The 21,883-nt window shown below is 63.4% G+C and overlaps 1 protein-coding gene across 1 annotated transcript in view; it reads right to left on the bottom strand.

Annotated features, from left to right (window-relative positions):
• Nucleotides 1-21,883, bottom strand: part of LOC119100363 (girdin) — a 107,086-nt gene that overhangs the window by 75,421 nt on the left and 9,782 nt on the right. The window contains exon 3 of the mRNA XM_037223467.1: nt 10,863-10,968. Coding sequence (XP_037079362.1) covers nt 10,863-10,968 — 106 coding nt within the window. The remainder of the gene's footprint in view (nt 1-10,862; nt 10,969-21,883) is intronic.

Consider the following 21,883-nt stretch of genomic DNA (forward strand, 5'->3'; position numbering starts at 1 on the left):
CGATTTAATACAGATATGGTGCACGAAACAGTATTTAGTTATACCTAAATGAGAAGGTAAGCGCAACTAGACGGAAAAGCGGAGTGTGCGAACGGCATATAGAGTTTGTGGCCACAACGGGCTCTCTGGGTGTTGCCTGTAGTTTCATCCCGCGATAGTTGGTTCGCGGGATGAAAGGGACGCAGCCAGTGAGGAAGGCCCGGGGACCCCCCCCCCCCCCCCCCTCCACGCGGACGGGGCGTTTTTTACATTGAACACCAGACACGATTCCATCGGCGCCTTATGATTACTCACTGGACCTCACCCCCGCAGCCGGGATTTCTTGAAGAGAAAATTCCGGCTGCGACCCGAATTAAAAGCATAGCGCAGTAAGGGGACCAGGACAAGCCGGCAGCCGGTGACGACATTGCTCCAGGCGCAGGCTGCGCGGTGAGACGGCCACTCGTCACCCGCCCGATGGTACGAGTTTCCCGGCAGAAGAAAGCCGGCTCCGGGGTGGGCGAACCTCGAGCAGCCACCGCAAGCCCACGGACGCCAAACACGACGGGCGACAAATCGCACTCTCACTGCGCACCACCGCCGCGGCTGGCGCGGCCGTTACGTCGCATTTCTTCTGCTTCTTCTGCTTCATAATATCGGCTCGCCGCTCACGACACCGCTCGCTCTCCCCCCCCCCCCCCCCACCCCCCCCCCCCCACTACATGATCAGTGGCGTCCGTTGGAACCGACGGCGACGCCCGCTTGTGGGCAACGAGCCGCACGGGCGGACAGCGAGTCCTGCATACGGACAGCGAGCCCTGCGGCGGGCACCGAATGACGGCGGGCGCCGGATGACGGTGTACACCAGACGAGGGTGTGCACCGGGTGACGGTGTGCGCCGGATGACGGCGGCACCGGATGACGGCGCGCACCGGGTGACAATGTGCACCGGATGACGGCGGGCACGGGACGACGGTGGGCGCCGGAGACGGTCACTGTGCCGTTACGGTTCTGGCGGCCGGCGCCGGGGCGCACAATGGCGATCACGCACGCCTGATCGCTGCCGGCCACAGCGCGGCGGACACGTCCCTCACGCGCCCACAAACTTCCGTCGCACGGCCGTCACACGCCCGCCCGCGTGACGGCCGTCACGTGAGAAATCTGTCACGTGGACGTCACGTGGTGCGCCGGCCGGCCGTCGCGGAGCGAGGCTCAGCTGACGCGTCCAGGTGGTCGGCTTGGCCGTCGCGTGGTAGGACCGCCCCGCGATGGCATTCGGCCGTCACGTGGTAGGACTGCCCCGCGATGGTGTTCGGCCGTCGCGTGGTAGGACCGCCCCGCGATGGCATTCGGCCGTCACGTGGTAGGACCGCCCCGCGGTGACATTCGGCCGTCGCGTGGTAGGACCGCCCCGTGGTGACATTCGGCCGTCGCGTGGTAGGACCGCCCCGTGGTGACATTCGGCCGTCGCGTGGTAGGACTGCCCCGCGATGGCATCGGGGCAGCATCACGTGACACTGGTCTCACATGCGACGGTTACACGGGTGTGAGACTACTACCATGGCGTGGGGCGGGGAAATGTTCGCGGTGGACACGCCCAGTGACGGACACGAACGGGGAGATGGTGACAACAGATTGGAGGGCGGTGAAAAATGAGCAGGGAGACAACAAAGGGATGCGAGGCTTCGAGGACTGGCATGGTCAACGAGATTGCCTGTCCCAGGAGAGTGTGGAGCGTTTATGAGTTATCTTGGTCACATTCATGCCGTTGGGGTAATTTCCTTTTTTCTCTCCGTTAAACATCTTTTCTTTTTTCTTCTCTGCCCTTATCCTCCGTCATGTACCCACTCTCCCTCTCTCTCTCTCTTTCCAGCTTCTCTCCCGCGCCTTTCGCCTGTGACGCCCGCACCCCGCTGCCGCCAACTCCGTCTATCCCGCCCGCCGCCCCGCATCACCCGCCACCAGAGGTCCAGCGCCCCCATCCCCCGCCTGAGGCCCAGTGCCTCCTTCTGCGGCCCAGCACCCCCGCCTGAGGCCCAGCGCCTCCTCCTGAGGCCCATCGCCTCCCGCCTGAGGCCCAGTGCCTCGCGCCCGTCCGCTCGCGTGTCCGCACATCGCTCCGTCCACGCAGGTGGATCTCGGCCCGACCCAGCACGCACGATCGCAAACACTCGCCGGCGCTGGCGGCACTAATCACGCGTCGACGGCGACGGCCGACGGCGGCGACGCAGCGGCGGCGACCGTGTTTGTTCGCTCCCGATCGACGCATCAGCGCGCGCCGACAGCTGCCCGGCGGCGGCGCCGGAAGTGGGGCACGAGCCCGGCGACGGTGCGCTGATGAGGCGGCAATGGCAGGCGCGGCGGGGCCACCAACATCGGAGAGTGGTACTGGCGGAGGGCCAGCGCTTCTCGTACCACGCCACAAGCGTGGTGGGAGGGACGAGAGCTGTCCGTTCATGCACTGCGTCTGCAGTGTTACGAGGGATGGAGTGATGTGCATAAAAGGCAGCACACGCAGTCGTGCAAAGTGTTTCTTATGCGCCTGTAGTATCAGTTGCTGCATGAGAATCTTAACTGGCGTCCAGCACGCGAGCAACAGTTCACTCGTCTTGCTCCTCTAGACAGTGACACCATACATCCCCGCGAGGTTACGTCTCACTTACGACGGGATGGCCGCCCTAGCCCGCGAACAACCCACACATCGGCTTATGTCCCGCCAACCACCGGACAGCCAGGTGGAAGGCACGACGGAAGCGTCGCCAGGCGCCGACGGTCCCCACCAGCCGCGCCTGTCGAGTACGACACACAAAAACGGGCCGTCGGATCCGGCGAGGCGCGGCTGCCGTCGCGTGATGCCCCGCCGCGCGCGCCCAGCTGGTATGCGGGCGGGGCCGGACCGGCGCGCCCGCAGCGCGATCCACCGCGCCACTCGTGCGCGCCAGCCGCGCCCGGGGCGAGGGCGTCATGAACGGGGAGCGCGCCGCGTTCCGGGCACTGCCGCTCCGGCGTCATTGAGCTGTCCGGCGTCAGCGTGCCGGTGGGAGGCGTGGAATGCAGCGAGCTCGCTGATGCTGAGCGCGCGGGCGTCATGACCGGGGCAGTCGCATGGTCGGCCCGGGCCTGGTCCTGATCGGCCCTACACTGAGGTCGGTCGGTCGGTCGGTCAACCCGCGTGTCTGGGGAGCGGCTCGGTCGTCGTCAGCGGCCACAGACATGTCCGCCGCCGCTGGTAATGTCCTTTCATCGGAGACGGCAGGCGACATGGGAGGCGGCACCGACCGTAGGCCCCCGCCGTTGACATTGGCGCTGGTGCTGACCGCAGGCCCCCGCTTGCGACATGGGAGCCGGTGCCGACCGCAGGCCCCCGAGGGTGACATGGGAGCAGGTACCGACCGCAGGCCCGCGATGGTGACATGGGAGCCGGTGCCGACCGCAGGCCCCCGAGGGTGACATGGGAGCAGGTACCGACCGCAGGCCCCCGCTGGTGACATGGGAGCCGGCGCCGACCGCAGGCCCCCGCGACGTTCTAGTCGGCCATTACACGTAATCTGGGGCCGCTCGCCGACCGGACGCGCGTCGTTAAAACACACGGCAAGGACGCACACCCGGCAGTCGGCACCGAGCTGCCGATCGGCCGCGAGGACGGCGCCGGCGGCGTCGCCCGCGGGCCAAACTCTCCGCCGAGCCACGGTGGGACAACGGTGGGACGGTGGGGCAACGGTGGGACGGCTGCTCGTGCCCGCGCCGCGCGCTCGCGGTCAAAGTTGTGCCTCAGCCCCGAACGGACGGACGTGCGTGCCAGGGGGTTTACACTGAGGACGTGCGCCTGGCTGGGGACGGCGCTACTGCAAGTCCGGTCTGTCCCAGCCTTCCCACTCTCCCACCGCCATCGTCCTGCCACAAGCGCGCGCTCGTTCGCAGGCCGTTTCAAGACGACCAGTGGCCGACGCCCTCGCGTTTGCGTGCGCTGCCCATCGCGTGTTACCCGCCAAGCGTCCGTCAATATTTGTTAACTGTAGCCCTAAACCACGGAGGGGAACGGGTTGGGCGGCCGGCGAATTGCGAGGAAACGGAACGGCTCGAGCTCACGAAAGCACAGCAAAGCGCCGCACAGCCACGCGCACGTGAAAGCAAAATCGAAGCACGTGATGTGCGGTCCACATCCACGTCCATGAACCCGCGAAAACAAACCGACAACGTCCCACTGAAACTCATCCATGCCGCAACAGCACACTCTCCCGGCAGCGGCGGCGTCTTCGCCGCGACCCCATGCATCAGGCGCATATGGTGAAACCGGCTCCGTAATCGCCGCTCGTCGCCGGCGAGCCCGGCACGGGTCGTGTACCTAGCCTGCATAGCCGCCGATGCATGGCGCGCACCCTGCGCCGGAGGCCATGCTAATTTGTCATCGCGTCGCGGGGTGCGACAGAGCCGCGTGAGCCCGCCCGGCGCGCGCCGCGCGCGCCCAGCACTAATGACCTGGCGAGGCCGCATTCCACGGCTGGTGCTGGTGCTGTGACGCTACGCCGCGCGCGGCCGGCACCAGGTGGATGATCTGGTGCGAGGAGGAGTCCTCCGAGACCAGTGGAGAGATCGGCAGAGCGGACGAGCTTCTCAGCTGTAGAGCGACCGGAGACCGGAGACCGAGACCAGAGGCCGAGCTGAGCCTGCTGTGGCCACCGCAGTTACCGTAGCTCCCGCTTGCCCCGACATCGCGTCTTGTCGCCTCAGAGCGTCACACCCGGACGGGGCTGCGCCAAGCCCCAGCTGTCCGGTGTCAACGACGCTCGGAGCCGACCACCGTCTCGCAGCGCCGACCGCACCCCGACTTCCGCCACGCGGCGCGGTCCAGCGCCGTCGGTACCAAGGCTTAGCTGGCGCTGCGCTGCACGCTGCGGCGGACCTTGTTGGGAGCCGGCCGCGGCCGCGGCCGCATGCCCGGCGTGCCTCAGGGCTCAGGGCGATCCCAGCGGCCCTCGGACGTGCCGGGGGGACGGCCGGCTCTCAGGCGCCGATGTCGGGCCCAGCCACGCGGCTGGGAGGCGGGGACTGGCCAGCATGGCGTGACGGTGACGGAGGGCCGCCTGTCGCATCAGGGCGCCGTGCACATTAGGCCGACTGCCACAGCGGAATGTGCTGCGAGCTCACGGCGGAATGGGGTGCGAGTTAGAGGGGTTGCCACATCGGCCTGCGACGCGTAGCAATTCACTGCTGCCTCACGCACGCACGCACGCACGCACGCACGCACGCACGCACGCACGCACGCACGCACGCACGCACGCACGCACGCACGCACGCACGCACGCACGCACACACACACACACACACACACACACACACACACACACACACACACACACACACACACACACACACACACACACACAGACGAACGAGGCTGAAAGCACTGCAGATTACACAAAGCTCGGCAGGAAGATGTACAAGTGGGATACCCCGCATTCAACGAGTGCCAGCGCCAGTTCCCAGGCCACCAATATGCCGCCTATTCTTCAGCCTTTTGAGGAACCTCGCGGAAAAGCCGAACTAGGCTGCGTCGTCGCCAAGAAGGCCAGCGGCCGTCGCGCACGCGAATGATTGGCCGGGTCTCCGCACATCGGCCGGCCCAGCAGCCGAGACAGCCTGGGACAAACCATGCGTGATTGTGCCCAGGCAGCCTTCGTCCAGCGGCCATCTGCCGCCGGCGGGGCTCTCCGCCGCGCACCGGCGCGATTTCACGCCCCAATTCGTCACCTCGTGCCGCCTAAAAACCTGCAACCGCCGTGCACGCTCTCCGAGAGGGCTGACCCGGCGCGGCGGCGACCGAGCGCGCCGGAAGAAAGCGCCGGGGCGGTGGCGGCCCTGCACGACGCCGCGGCCGGCCTTGCAGCCCGTGCGTCCGACACGGCGCGGCCCCGCCCGCGGCCGCCGCACCGGCGCAGGCGACCGGCGCCACTGGGGCGGGGCGCACTCGGATTGGGGTCAGTTGAGCAGGCTGGGAGTCGGCGGTGTGGAGGTCGGGGATGGGCGAGGGCTGGCTTTGACCAGGGGAATGGCAGAGAATAGGCTTCGTGGAGCTGTGCAGTGATGCAATCAGGCGTCGTGCAGTTTTGGAACTTAAAACTTGGGAAGTTCTAGAGCATCGCAGCTGACCGAGTCAGAACTCTTGACACAAAAGGGGAGGGGCAACGACGAGGGATAAAACCGAGGGCCCTGGGCCTCCCAGTGGTCGTCAAAAAGCAACATCATACGCCCCTGCCTCGACGTAATGATCGACAAGAGCAGCCAGCACGACTAGCCACTGAGCTGTCTCGACCCGTTTCTTGGTATTTTGGTACCCGTCTCGGCCAGTCTCTTGGTCTGTTGCTACCCGTCTCGGCCAGTCTCTTGGTCTCTTGCCACCCGTCTCGGCTCGTTTCTTGACATCACAATGTCAGTCCGCTTGCGTCTGTCTCTGTCCGGCTGTCTCTGGCTGGCTCAGTCTGGTCCTCTGCGTCGTCTGTCCCATGAGTCGTCATGACAGATGCGTCGACATGTCAAACCTCCTCCCTGCTCTCGAATAACACCATGTCGCGCGTGTCCGACATCACCGCGCGCCCGCCGGCCTCGCGCCGCCGCGTCACGACACCGCGCAGCCTCTGCCCTGCCCCCATTGTCGCCATGTCACACGCAGCTCCCGCCGCCGCTCCTCCGTCCGACATCAGCGCCGCAAGTCCGCGTGCGGCGCGATCGCCGCCGCCGCCAGGTGCGCTACAAACGAGTCGGCCGCGCGTCGATGGCCACCGCCCGGCTTGTAAATACCGGCCGCCCGGCGGTCGCCGCGCCGGAAACAACAATGGCTGCGGCGGCGCCGGGAGCGCGGAGAGGTGCTCCTGCGGTCACCGTGCCGGGCCAAGCTGGGGCAGGCCGGCTGGGGAGGCTGGGGTCGAGAGGTCAGAACCGGGCAGGCTGGGGCAGGCTGGGGCAGGCTGGGGCAGGCTGGCTGGGGAGGTTGGGGTCGGCAGGTCAGAACCGGGCAGGCTGGGGCAGGCTGGGGAGGTTGAGGTCGGCCGGTCAGAATCGGGCAGGCTGGGGCAGGCTGGGGCAGGCTGGCTGGGAAGGCTGAGGTCGGCCGGTCAGAATCGGGCAGGCTGGGGCAGGCTAGGGCAGGCTGGCTGGGGAGGCTGAGGTCGGCCGGTCAGAATCTGGCAGGCTGGGGCAGGCTGGGGCACGCCGGCTGGGAAGGGTTGAGATTGGCCGGTCAGAAGCGGGCAGGCTGGGACAGGTTGGGGCACGCTGGTTCACGCCGCGGAGTCATGGGGAGCGCCGAGGCAAAGCCACACAGCCTGCTACTGATTGGGCTCGACTGGAACTGGTTGTGGACGGCTGGTTCCGACGGTCATCAGTGGAGCGCACTGGGGCAGACTGGACCGACTGGGGAGGTGGAGGTCAAGTCTGGCGAGCATCGATCGAGAGCAGTACAGCATCACCGCCCATTCCGCCACCCCGACCGGTCCGTCGTCAGCACAATGAGCGCCATCGACCCAGGCCAGCTCTTTTCTGCGCCAGCGGTGGCCGGAAATCCAGCGTCGGCTGCAGCTGCCAGCTGTCTCCCGAGAAGACCAGAGTGATTGTCCCGGCCGACGGTCGTCTTTGGAGACACATCAGAAAGTCTTGGCTGACAGTTGTGTCTGGAGACTTATCAAGAAGGCTTCAGAAGGCCCGTCACTCTCTCAGAAGCAGCTGTCATTCAGCAGCCGTCAGCGAAAATCGACTTTTGATACGGCCTCTTCATGAATTGCCTTTCATTCTGATGGATGAAACAGGCCACATTCTGGGAGCTACCCGACGGATACGACTGGTAGAGGGAGGAAGGGACCTGCTCCCTTCCTCCGGGGGGCAGGGGGGCAGACAATCCTGAGCTTGTCAAAGCCGGCCCCGGAGGACGCGCTAATGGCACGCTACGACGCGGACCTGTTTCGTGACCTGCACGAAGCCGAGAAACGTCAGTCAAAAGCTCGCAAACCGGCCGAACAGTTATCTGCGCTGCCCCGCCCCTCCCCCCCCCCCCCCCCCCCGCCCTCTCCGCACACAAACACCAGCCTGCGCCACTGTTTTGTTGACTTGACGGCCGGCGTGGGCGTCCAGCGAGCAGAGCGTGTATCGCAAGCCAAGCTAGACAAACGAGCACACAGTGCGATTGTTTTCGAGCGTGCGGCTGAACTTATGAGCTTCGGATGACCCCGCGGAGCGCACCTCCGGTCCGAGTGGCCCGCAGGGCCTGGCTGAGCGCGTGCCGTTACCGAGACGTAACGGACACCAGGCGTGCAGAAGGGTCAGAGCGAGCCCCGTTCGGCCGCGAGCCACGCGCCTCGCCGGCAAACAAGGCACGGCCACGCAGGGCCGGTGGCTGGCGGACGACGCGTATCGTCGTGTTAACGCGACGAAGCTACCAGCGACCGGGCAGAGTGCGAGACAAGGCTCGGACCGTGGCGGTCCGGCTGGCGGTGGAGGCGTGCGGCTGGCGACCTGACCTCCCCCGAGGCGGCGCCGGAGGGCCCCGGACCCCCAGCCACGCGCGCCCGCCACCAAAGCCTGTCGCGACGAGCCAGACCCCCGGGAGCGGCCGCGCGGCGTCGTGCCGGAGCGTTCACCCCGACCGCCGGCCGCGCGGTATCAGAGCCCGGATCGGCGGCGGCCGGCGGCGCCTGGCCAGTGGCCGGCCGACCCCTGACCCGCGGCTCGCCGGGTCAGCCGGGTCAGCCGGGTCAGCCGGCTCGCACATCCGTCACGGGCCGGACGCGCCGCCGACGCTGCATTAGTCCGTGGCCCGAAACGTAAGGCCCGACCGCGCCGCGGCCTAATTGGCGCCAGCTCCCGGCGCTGCGGCCGGTCGGGGGCGCCAGACTGGGCTCGACGGGCGGCGCGGCCTTATTTAGAGGCGATAGCGGCCTTATGAAGAGGCGAGGGCGCCGCGCAGAGCACCATCCCGTGGAGTCGGCTGCAAAAAATGTAATTAACTGAGCGGCCGGAAAGGACGCTGCGCTTTTCCACGTGAGGTTGAAATGCGATGCTTTCGTGCAGACCAGGACACAGAGGTCACCGCGCCCGCGGTGGAAGGATGTAGCCCATTTCTCCCGGATCTTTCTGGGAGCGGAATCCGAGTGATTGAAGGGTGTTAGCTTAAGTCCCGCTTTTTATCTGAGTGAAAGGCTGTAAGTTAAGTTTCGCCGCTTGTTGTGGGTGACAAAGGTCGAGATGTGTGGGTAACGAACCGGGTCTCAGATGAAAGGAAGTATGTTCTTTCGGCCGGTGCCTCTGGCAATCCTGGTGTGAACTGGACCGGGAAATATCGGCACAAAAACACAGAGCCGTTCGAATGGCCGGACCTTTTCAGAAAGATACCGTACTTCGATGCAAGTGTTTTAGCACCTGTACTGTACTGGGCAATGTTGCTGTCATAGCGATCACGTGTGACCAGTCCAGGTCTGACATCCAGGTCAGATCAGTCCAGGTCTAACGTCCAGGTCAGACCAATGCAGGTCTGACATCCAGATCAGATCAGTCCAGGTCTGACGTTCGGGTCAGACCAATGCACGTCTGACATCCGGATCAGATCAGTCCTGGTCTGACATCCATATCAGATCAGTCCAAGTCTGACGTCCAGGTCAGATCAGTCCAGGTCTGACATCCAGATCAGATCAGTCCAGGTCTGACATCCAGATCAGATCAGTCCTGGTCTGACATCCATATCAGATCAGTCCAAGTCTGACGTCCAGGTCAGATCAGTCCAAGTCTGACGTCCAGGTCAGATCAGTCCAGGTCTGACATCCAGATCAGATCAGTCCAGGTCTGATATCCAGGTCAGACCAATGCAGGTCTGACATCCAGATCAGATCAGTACAGGTCTGACGTCGAGGTCAGACCAAGGCAGGTCTGGCCATGCACAACCAGCCCACGCCGTGCGTCTAAAACCTACATCCTGCTTGGAAACAAGTGAAGGCTGAGGGCAATGACGGGGCTTATGTGCAAGAGAAGAACTTCAAGTTCTTGAACCACGCATGCGAAAGAAACGTTGCCTCATCACGCACCAAATGGGCAATCGTGGTTACTCAAAATCCTGCCTATGGCCAGGCACCAACCCGGACCTGGTCGTTACTGTTAATCAACCGCCCGCGCTGCTCATAACGCATAGCTGAGTATCCCCTACGCAGAAACTGCACTAATGATGCGGGTCTGCCTCTGGTGTCCAGACTCTCTGAATATAGGTCGAATCCAACTGCCGGCCAAACCGAAATACCTCCAGTTGGCCCGACCGGCTGATTTGACCTGCATCCACATTTGCTGCGTCTAACCTCTGGTCACAGCTCACCGCGGGCCACGGCGGCCGCTGACCGCTGACCGCTGACCGCTGACCGCTGGTGACCAGCGCGGGGGCCGCGGCTGGCGGCTGTGGCGCTGGGTGGGAGCAATGCCGGGACCAAACACCGTGGGGACGGGCGCCGACCACAGGCAGCGCGCTGGCCTCCAGCCAATCGGGCCTCAATGATCCCACCTTCGCCCCGAGCGACAGGTGACCGCGCAGTGTCCCGGAGGACGGGGGTGAGGTCGGCCCCAGGGAAGTCGCGAGGATATGTGCTGACATCCTGAGGGACGACGGGGCGGGGCGGGCCAGATCGGGCCGGATATTTTTGGTGGGGCCCATGACACTGCCGGCGGGGCGGATACGGGTGTGATACTTTCTAGACGGGTATAAGAGCCCACGTCAAGGTGCGTTGTTACACCAGCACCAGCGTCACCGGACACGGATCCCACTCAAAAGTCTAACAAAACAGAACCGGACAGATGTGAGCGGCCGACGTCACCAAAACCGCATTCCAACACACGAGAGGCCAAGAGGCACCTACCTCATAGAAGTGTTTGATGTTCTTCAGCACGATGGAGAGGTTTCTGATACGCGCGCAGCTGTCGCCCGGGTTCCGAGTCATGCCCCGGTGCGGCACATCCGGGTGGCTGCGAACACACAGAGGTCACGGGTCAGGTCAGAGGTCAGGTCATGCTGCATACGACCGCCCGTCGCGTGAGCACATTACGGCGACGACAACGCGCTGCCAGGGGTCAGAGCGCGGTCGAGGATTTACGTGCAGTCCGAAGCGAATGCTGAGACGGGTGCACGCTGAAACTACGGGTTAGGTCACATAATGACCGGGATCTGACCATAAACGCCCGGGAGATCGACACGAAACGCTCAATCAGTCCCCGGGTCAAAAGCGCACACTTCGTGGCCTTCTTGATTGCTGCTGTACATTTCGGAGGCAGCCGCGAGCGGCGGGTCGACAGCATGATTCCAAACACGGCGATCGCGTGAATTTGCTAGCCAAACCGCTTCCCCGAGCATTCCTATGTAATTATGCATGCTTCAGCACATTGCTGATTCAGATTGCCCATCTTGATTCCCAGGCTGTGTTATGTCTGATGTGAGCATTGCGGCAACGCCTCACAAGGAGCTCGCCGCTGCCCACTGCTGGGTCTCGCTGCGGTGAAGGTGTGGCTCGACCTTTCAGTCGCTTGCGACCTTCTCACCGGCCTCGCACGACACCGGACCATTCTGCATACTAGGCACGGCAAAACGGAAGGGCAGAAGGGGCAAGCTTAACGTGACCGTGACAGACTCGTGGTCGGTCACTACCCGGAGGGAATACTGGCATGGGACTGAATCGCCCCATGAATGGCAGTTGTAAAGCCTGCTTAACGAAAGGCAGAAGGCTGCAGAAAACTGACGTAAGCGTATCTGATAAACGCCTTGAAGGTGACAAAAATCCCAGGGGGCTCAGAGAATCAGGTGCAACCTAACCCAACTACACTCCGCAAACCGGTTGTTGGACCGTTTAGAACGCGACCTCCAGGGGACTCTTGAGTGACGCTGCTTACGGTCTGCGTCCATATCAACGCGACACTTTCCTGTCAAGCAGATATCTACCATCAGCCGGCTGGCAACGGGGCCACTCGCCTCCGCCGCGCACCACGGTCGAGCGACGCCGCAGGTCGACTCGAGACCTTTGATCGCGGCCTCCTCCCAGCGAGGTCGCCCCGGTCATGTCCGACAGCTCACCACCGCCGTCCGAACAACACCCGACAGCGAGACCCCTGCACTGCCCGCCGCGGACGACCATGACCGTACACTTCGCCGAGGCCGCCAACAAATCAGCCGAGACAACGGGCACCGGTGCCGGCACGTACGCAGGGGAGGGCGACCGAGGCCGGCCGACGCCCGCAAAAACGCCACGATTGCAGACGTGCATCGACGTCCGCGGCCTTGCCGGAGGCGCCAGGCGCTGGGCGTCTCAGCGATTTGCTACGCCCGACATCTCGTGCAGTGTGCAGCGCTGATCCTCGACGCGGGGCGATCCGACCTGAGCGCTGCCTCCCACGCAACTTAACGCGGACGGCGCTCATAACTAATTCCCAGCGCGACTGCCGGCGGCTTTATTACGGCGCGGTGAGCTCCATCCCAAGCAGCAGACTCTTTCGGCGCGCCGGCGGCCTCCATACCCGGTGGTGAACTCTTTCGGAGGGTCGCCGCGCGGCGCGGACTGAAGGCTCCGTTACGGAACGGAAGGCCTCATTACGCCAGGGCGGCGATTTGTTACGGTGCAGGACGACGCGGAGCCCGGCCTGTTAACGAGCTCAGTCGGCGGCCTGACCGGCAGCAGCGGAGCGGGCTCCGGGGACTCGTCGCCGGCGGCGCCCACGCTGGGGATGAACGCGCGGAAGACGCCACGTTTGTGACGGGGTTGGGGATTTCAGAGTTGGCGGAGAGATTGTCACGAGAACGCGGTCTGCGCCGCACCGTTTGTCGCCAGTGGCGGTGGGATTGGGCTCGTGGGTGCACACAGCTCATCAGAAGGTCGGCAGTCAGAGAGCGCATCACACGCGGGCCAAAGGCAATCATCACCACACTCGCAGGCGAGAGAGAGGGAGAGAGCGCGCGCGCACCGGGTAACGACGTGCACCACACCCCAGCGCGCGGGCGCCGGGTGCTGAGCGGCCGTTTTTCTGGAGGCGGCCGGCGGCGCCGTTTGAGGCCACGGCTGCCACCCGCCCGGACGGTAAACAGGCGGACCGGTCACTGATCCGAGAGGCGGCGACATTCGGCGCCGTTCCGCGCCGTCCAGAGCACGCGCGGCCCCCTGTCCCGCCCAGGCCGCCAGCCAGCCTTTCACGCCGCACGCTCACCTAATTAACTGGACATTGGCCAGAAAATTTATGGATTTTTTGTATTGTCCTGGAAAATTACGCCATTCGAGCCATGCAAATGGAGATGTAGAGATACGGCGGCGCGGCGAGATGGGACGTCTGAATACCTGCATGGCCTTTACATCACTCAAACTGGCTGTGATTCAATGCAAAGCCCTCGTGATATGTCCAAACGCTTCCCCGACAATGCAGTAGCTAGCCTTGCATGTCGTCAAGATGTGTCAGAACGGCTTTCATTCGTAAGCCGGTCTAATTGGCGGTCTTCGACTGCGGCGACCACGGCCGCCGTGAGCACGGACACACCGTGGCTAGGTGGTCCAACCTGGTCCGGTCCTGGGGTCCCGCGGGCGTGGCGCCACGGACCCCACTGGTCCGGCGCCGGACGGCAAGACGCGCTGGACCGCTTCCTGCGCGGGTCGTACCGATGCGTCGCCGGCCTGGGTGGACGGCAGCAGCGCCGCCACCGTCCGGACAAGGCCAGGTCAGCATGTCATCGGTCTTGGCGGAAGCCAGGGGCGCTACCAGGGTCAAAATGATGGAAGGTCAAAGGTGACTCGTCAAAGCTCTGGACATTGAGGTGCCCAAAGGTGCCAAGCCAAAGCTAAAAAAGCGGAAATTAATGAAATTATCAAGGCGGGCGATGGACCGATTTGCAATAAAGATAATTTTTATTCTTGGTGTTTCTACCGAAGTCTTGGGTGACCCTAACCCCACAGGAGAGAAAGACAGTGAAGCATGAAGGAGCTAAGACATTCGCAATGACACAACGTCCGCCCCAACCGTGCGCACAATGTGCGTTACTAGCAGTGAAGCCAGAGGTGTTTGTAAAAGGTGCGCGCTTCAGATGATGCCTATAAGGTCGGCATCATCTTCGACCGCTAAGGCTGTTGATGTCCGCAACAAGCGTGCCACATGAAACACAACGAAGGCAGCAGTCGCACTAATACCCATAATGAGCCGCATTGCCGACTGCACTGCGCGTGATGCAGAAACCAGGCCCTCGTAAACATCCCACGGCAGTTTTCCACCCCGCCTTAACAACACCAGACTTTCCACATAGCCGCAAAGAGCCGCCCCAAAGTGTCACATCGGCGGAGCGCACCGGCGCTGGGATGGAGGTATGTCGTTCCCGTGGCCGCTGACGAAGTGCCGGAGACCACCCGGCCACGCAGACCTGCGGCTGCGCCCTGACCAGGGCGACACGAGCTGATTCTCTCGCTGCTCTCTGTTTCGATGCGGCGGGGCATTTGGAGCTCGTGCGGCGACAGCCGGAGGAGACCGCGAATTGCGGCCGTTTTTGGAGCGCGACGCAGGCAGTTCACGGTGACGACATGCCTGGAGCCCGAGCAACCGTTTCCAACGCGTCGGCCGTACAAAGGACTGACGAGAGCTTTGACAAGAGGCTTTCTCCACATGTTCTTGCCAGGATCGACAGAAGGTAAGACTGCTTTGGCAACTGCAAATAAGTTGCATTGGGTGTCAATGCACATATATATATATATATATATATATATATATATATATATATATATATATATATATACGTATGTATATGTATACATAAATATAGATAGATAGATAGATAGATAGATAGATATATAGAAATAGATATAGATATATATATGCTCATTGTGAGATGAGTCCATGAAGGCACAGGGAGACCGCCCGCCGTTGCGCTCCGCCGCACGCAGCGGGCGCCGAGACAGCTGAGCGTCGGCGGCGTCGGCCCGGCAGAGTTTGACGGCTGGTCCGACGCCCTCCGAGCCCGCCGCCGGCCGCGTCCCATCAGCCGTCAGCCGGGGCGCCCGAACCAGGCGCCACCAGCCACGGCCGGCGGCAGGCGGCCTCGACGGCCGGCGAGGAGGCGGCGCCGCTGAACCTGCCGACGCGCCGCGATATGTAGCCCGCTGCTCGTGGCGTCGGCGGCGGCGGGGCACGACCTTCGATCAACTGACAGTTGGCCGTGATTGGGGCAGGTGTTGTCAGCGCAGCTGGCGTGGCTCTTCACGAGGGTACGCCCCAGTTGAATCGTTGCAGGCGTGCATTCGCCGTTCCGCACGTGACAAAGAATTTCTCGCACGATTCATCTGGCGCCAAATGCTCTCTTTGTCAAGGAAGCATTTGTTCGCGGCTTTTCCGATGTACGTAGCCCAGGTGTGGCATCCTTACGGTAGTCGCCGAACACAAAGATCTGGAGGGTCATCACATTGTCAGCGGCGAGCAAAAAAGCAATTGTTCGCTGTAGCAGCCTCGCGTTCTACATTTCCCGATTCACAGAAGTTCGTGTTGCGTAACGGTATTGAAGCATTGACGGTCAACCGGAATTATGGCCATACATTTCCGCGTGGTCACGTGTCACAGCGGCCAACCGAAGCTCCCGTCACGCTCTCCCCGTTCCTCAGCATCGCCGAGTCTCCTCCGTGAGCCGTCCTGCTGTTTCGGGACGTCCAGCCCTCCCACCCCGTCCCGAGCTGGCGCCGCTGCGTCTGGCAGCCGGCTGCCCCGGCCGGGCTGCCATATTCGGGGCGGCGCCGGCGGCGGCCGGCGAGCCCCTTGCGGCCTAATGGTCGGTAATGCTGAGCCGGAGGTCGGTCGGCCGGCCGGCCGCCAGCGCCGACTCGGACTGATTCCGTCGGCGTAATGACAGGTGCCGCACGGAGACGGCGCGCTGGGAGAGGCTAACAGGCTGGGCGGCTCCGCCGGAGCGGCACGCGGCGTCTCGTTACACCAGCTCAGCCCACGCACACGCGCCGAGGCGCCTCTCCTCACAGCTCCTGACGGTTGAAGAATTTTTGGTGGGCGGGTGAAGCACCTCGACGCGTGGAGATGCATCTAATTTGACCGCTATCCACGGGAGGTGTTCCTCACAAGGACAGAAGGGTGGGCAGAGGAGCGGCGATAACTATCTGGGGCAGAAGAGACGTCCACTTATGGAGATAACATGGACGTGACCGTGGTCTCTGTCAAGACGGTATCTTCGACGCATGGTATGCTCGTGGTTTTCGGGTGCAAGTCCGTTACATGTAAAACATAAATTAGTCATGAGATTCAGCATCCGGTATAAGTAACGAAAGTCTTGGCCCCCACGGGATCAGAAGCCTATCAAAAGCTGTAAGGAGGAGAGGATATCATAGCGGTGGATGATCCAAGCCAGCCCAAAATGCTGATATAATTTCCCACAGTTACGCACACACGAATATGAAAGTGACGCATGGCTTTTGTTGTTGCGTGCGGCCCCCACAGCATCACGAACGACTCCACAGAAAAAACGCCTCCTCATCACGCTCGAAAACGCATATGCGCTCTAAACCCCGCTGCAATCGCGAATCCTGTAAAAAACCGGCCAAACGACGAAGGCTTGAGGCAAAAGTGCATTACTCTGCATTGTTGGCGTCTGGAGGCGAGCGGGCGTCGTCCTCTGGCGACCGCATATGGATGGGTGCGGTTTCCCGACTCGCAGACCGGCACGCAGCGGCGGGAGACCGTGGTCGGTCGAAGGCCACGATCCGGTTATCGGAAATCGAGTCAGCTGGGAGCCCGACGAGTAAGTACAGGTAATCACGACGAGTTTGCGACATAGCAAATCAGTTTCATTCGCTGAGTGATCGCGCTGTCCACGCCGCCGGCTGCAGAGACCACAGGAAGTTACAGACGATATACCCCTGCGATCGTTACCACGGAAAGTCAGAGGATCTCGAACCGCTGGAAGGCGCATGGAACGTGGTGACCCTGAGGAAAATCAATGCTTGCGGGTGGTACGCACCTTGCACGAGGAAACACGCCGCGACGTTATTTCATCAGATATTCTTGCCGCGCCATGGCGCGAGATATCTAAGCCCTGACTAACACAGGGCGTTCAGGCATTTCGGCAGCGTGATTGCACGCAACGCACCCGGCTCACGTGAGTCCTGAACGGACCACTGGGGCGGAAACTGTGCAGATTGTGCACACGCTCTCCGCACGGCGGCGAGGTCAAGTGTCACACGCCAGGTGGGGTGAGGCCGAAAGCAGTGCACACGACGAAGTGAAAAGAACCGCCGCAGCGGCCGGGGGAGAGGGACGCACACGCTTTCGTAAGCCGTCTTTGTTGACCGAGTGGTCCCGCTGCATGAATGAACAAAGGTGGTTTCGAAACCACCAGGCTACACGTTAATCGTTGCGTGCATTTTTTGGCCATTGCGACAGAGTGATCTCAATGCATTACATACCCGCGACCGACGCGAACAAAGGACACACCGGACAACTGAGGCTTCAGAGGATGATCCGGGGTCGGTGCAGTGATTGATTTCCTTCCGCACGGAAATTTCGGAATCGGCAGCGTTGCACAACCGCATAGGTCAGCCATACATCCGCACGAAGCGCATAGAGCTGCCCACAGCCGTGCTTCACTGTCCTGCCCTTCAGTTCCGCTCGTCTGTGGCGGTTACTTCCGTGTCCTCCGACCGGCCCCTTGGCTGCGGGGCCGACACCGCCTTCGCCGCCCTCAGGCGCGCGGCCGCGGTCACATTGTGACGAGCGCGGCGCGCCGGCGGCCGTGACTGCGGCGTCCGCGGCGCAGCGGCGGGCGCGCGGCGGCTGCGGATGGCCGGCCAAGGGTGGTGGCGGCTGGCGGAGCTGCCGACCGGCCGTGACCGTCGCTGGCGCGGCGGCGTCAGCGGCCAGCACGGCTCCGGCGGGCTGAACCGGCGCCGGCCGCCGCCGCCCTGGGGTCGGAGCACAGCACCGACCCGGGTCAACGGCAGAGGGCGGGGCAGGCACCGGGCTGGTGACACGGCAGTCCACAGAAGCGGCGGGCTGAGCCGGCAGACCAGCAGTGGACTGACGCTGACACGCTCTCGGCAGACCGGCAGGGGATGACGTCACATTGGACCTACCACGAGCTGTCTAACCAATCAAACCAAGCGGCGACGGCAGCAGATTTTTCAATGAACAGGGACGAGCCGAGGTTTGGCCGTGAGTGATAGCCAGTATCTGTCGCTCATCCACTGCCGTCCCGCACCAGCGAGTCATCACACACGCCCGGCAAACGGCGGCCGCCAGGGGCTGGGGCGCCTCCAAACGTCTCGTCATCGCGCCCGCCATCGGTCACGGCACCCTAAAGGACTCTGACACAGACGCCAGCCGGGATAATCGGGTATGGCCGAATAATGGCGCGGACTGGTGGCGCCATCTGGAGGCCGTGGCAGGAACGCCGCTTTGGGAGTGCTGCACTGGGCGATCGAAGGCACGATTAACGTATGGCCTTTCCGCTCGAGCCGTTTAGACGTTTGGTCTGGAGGTTTGACAGATCTACCTGCTCGGGAAATGTCCTCACATCGCGTTTCATTTTGCCGTATAGGCGCCCTCTGTCGCTGGCGCAGAGCATTACCTGGCAGTCTCAGGACAAGGACCAATGCGAGGCCCACATTCAGTGCAGTCTGGCGACGCGTGGCTTAATGGAAATCATATGCCTAGACTCACATGTAAGACAGAGCATTACCTGGCAGTACCAGGGCGTATGGACCAGTGCGATGCCCACATTCAGTGCAGCCTGGCGACGCGTGGCTTCACGGAAATCATATGCCTAGACTCGCATGTAAATGTGAAGGTTTTACAAGAGTACGCATTCAAATGCACTCGATATCGAAATCAACCATGACTAACTTTAACAGTTCAGAACTTAACACTAGATTCAAGCTTTTCCTATCGCGATGATTTGCAATGGTGCTCTGCACCCTGAATTACAAAGCAGAGTGACCCGCAAAACTCCTACAACACACCACCGAAAGGTGCCGGGGCCCCGTGTCCCCCCTCCCCCCGCCCCCTCCCTGGCGGGCGACACCCTGCGCTGCGTGGCTGCACAGGTGCGGGGCACTCAGCCTTGTCGGGCAGGCAGCCGGCCGGCGCGGCGGGCAGCTGCGGGCAGGCGCGCGGGCATCAGGCGGCGGTTAGCGACCGGGCAGCGGTCCGGCACCGCCAGACACGGATGTCGTTACGTGGTAGGGGGGGGGGGGGGGGGGGGGTAGCGGAGACGCCGGACAGGGCAGGCGAGAAGAGGTGGACCGAGACCAGCAGGAGCACGAGACCAGCAGGAGCAGAGTGTGGAGACCTAGGACGGACGGTGACATCATTATCAGTCCAGTGACGTCAGGGGAGCCGGGGACAGGACCTGACAGCTCGTCGTCGCCTCAGAAGTCAGAGGGCGGGCCGGCACCCTTGAGCACGAATGAAACCACGGCGGAAGGGCCAGCACCGACACAGGCGCCATCACGCCCGAGGCGCCGGAACGCGAGCCACGGACGCGGCTCTAAAGGGCCTCAACAGACAAACGCCGTCGAGTGACGCCGACTCTGTCACGTCAACAACACCTCACTTGACGTTGATACGCTGCGGGTGCCGCGCGGACACGGCCGGCGCCGTGTCGCGACCCGGCGCCCGGTAAACAGGGAGCCGACACACGTGCCCGGGGCTCAGGTGCCGCTGGCGGTCTTGCCGGCGCCGGGGCTACGCCGGCCGACTCAGCACCAGCTGCTCCCCCTTCATCGGCACGCCGGGCAGCCGTCAGAGGTGAGCCGGGGAGGAGCGCGGACCGCGCCGATCTCCGGCGCTCCCGGCCGGCGACACCAGCCGTCTGCCAGGAGCAGCGCTGGGCGATGTGTATCGTGGTGCCACCGCGGCACGGCACATTGCCAACTGTCGTCCACCGCGAGCCATTCAAAGGCGTTGAGACCATGCAGTCTCCCAGGCATTTCAGCAGCGTGGTGAGGCACCCTAGGAGCCCGAAAGTGTCGTCAAGTTTCTTCTCCCGGGGTATCGTTTATCTTCTGAAAACGCTATTTCCAGTCGTGTTGAGATACATCACTTTGTGGGGAGAATTCAGTTTTCTTCCACATATCCGCGATGTTCTGGACGAGCCTGTGACCATGTCGCACAGATGTGGCCTTGATGTCGACGCGGCCCTAAACACCCGACGCCACATCGTGCGGGCCGCCCAGACGTCGAAAAAGACGACCGGCGGCGGATCGGGATCATCGGCGCTCGAGCGGAAGGCCCGGACGTCTGTCGGCATTTCCGCCGCGGGTACTGAGCCGCGCTGAGCGAGCGACATCCGCCCCCCCCCCCCCCCCTCCATCGCCGACCGGACGAAGGGGAGGTGACGGCAGGGGGAGGGGGAGCCCGGTCGGTATCGATTTGACGGCCCGGTATTCGGACCAGGTGTTCCCGTGTTTCGATCGTGCCCGTCCAGCCGCGTGGACGCGGTGCCTGCGGCGCACGTGCGTCCGGCACGCGCCACCGAGCACCGCTCGGTCCCCACCGCCCCTCCCCGCCGCGCTGCCAGACCCCGTCCGCGCACTGGACCCACTGGACCCCGTCCGGGCACTGGGCCCCGCAGAGCCGGGCACCATCTGATCAGATGTATCATTACCGAGTCACGAACTGCGGCCGACCGGAGCGGCGGCACCAGCCTCCGCCCGCACGTCGACGCCAGCGCCGGTCGTTAGCTCCGTCGGCCGCCGAGGCCGGCCGCCCGCACGTCGACGCCAGCGCCGGCCGTTAGCTCCGCCGGCCGCCGAGGCCGGCCGTCCGCAGGTCGACGCCAGCGCCGGCCGTCAGCTCCGCCGCCCGCCGAGGACGCCGCCCACCGATTTCCGATAGCCCGCGGCGTGGCCCGCTTCCCCGCCCGTCGTGCGTTTACTCCGCACGGTCCGGGGCGGGGTGGAGAGTGTCCACCCCTCCCCTCCCCCACGTTGGAATCGGGTCCACAAAGGCCAGCCGTAGCCCTGCCCGACCGCGTGCAATGATGCAACGGCGGTGAAAGGGCTGATGGAAGAGCGTCCTAATTCGGTTGAGGACACGCGCCGCGGCGACCCCCCCCCCCCCCCCCGCCCGCTCGGTCTCCACAGCGCGTGCCGCCGCCGTGGGGGGGGGGGGGCGATCTCACGCTCCACGTGACCGATCCGCTTTCATTCGGGCGGCCTAGCCGGAAGCGGCCGTGCGCCATGATTGGTGCGACGATGACGCCATCGGCCCAATCACTTGACACGACCCGTGACGTCATGCAGCTTTCTGGCCGCGCAAGCTCCGTTCACGGCAAGGCACGGCTTCCTGATAGGCTATAGCTTCTGAGGATCGATCAGTAAGCGGGCGGTCCCCGACAGTGCCGGCTCGTCATGAGGTCCGGACCGACGCACACAGTCGGGCTTCAGGCCGTCGAGCTTCGGGCAGTCGGGCAAGGCCGACGCAGTGTGGCGCGGCGCAACATCCCGCCAACCGGCGGCTTTTTAGCCCGCTTAGAGACCTGGGAAATTGATGTTGGCTGTCAGCAGACCGACCGTCCTTCGCGGGTCACGTGTGTGGCCATCGAAGCGCGGTCATCCGAAGCTGATCAACAGCAGTTGCACCATTCGGTTCAACGGGGTCCGGGTCGTGGTCACACGCAATCTATAGAAGCGGTTGGTGTAGTCCGTGACGCAACGCCACATTCCGACACGGCCAAAGAGGAGCTGGGCAGAACGCCGGCGCACCTTTCGCACACGCTACTGAGGGCATCTGACGTCGGACGGGCAGAACCACAGCCATAAATCTGCCCAGGCCGGCTACGATCCGTCAGAACGGCTGCCCGGCGACTGCGAATGCCACGGCACGCACGCAAACAGCCGCGAGGGACATGTCAACTGTTGAGCGCAAATGT

This window comes from Pollicipes pollicipes, unplaced genomic scaffold, assembly GCF_011947565.3.
Source record: "Pollicipes pollicipes isolate AB1234 unplaced genomic scaffold, Ppol_2.1 Scaffold_2555;HRSCAF=2994_pilon_pilon_pilon, whole genome shotgun sequence".
Classification (NCBI taxonomy): Eukaryota; Metazoa; Arthropoda; class Thecostraca; order Pollicipedomorpha; family Pollicipedidae; genus Pollicipes; species Pollicipes pollicipes.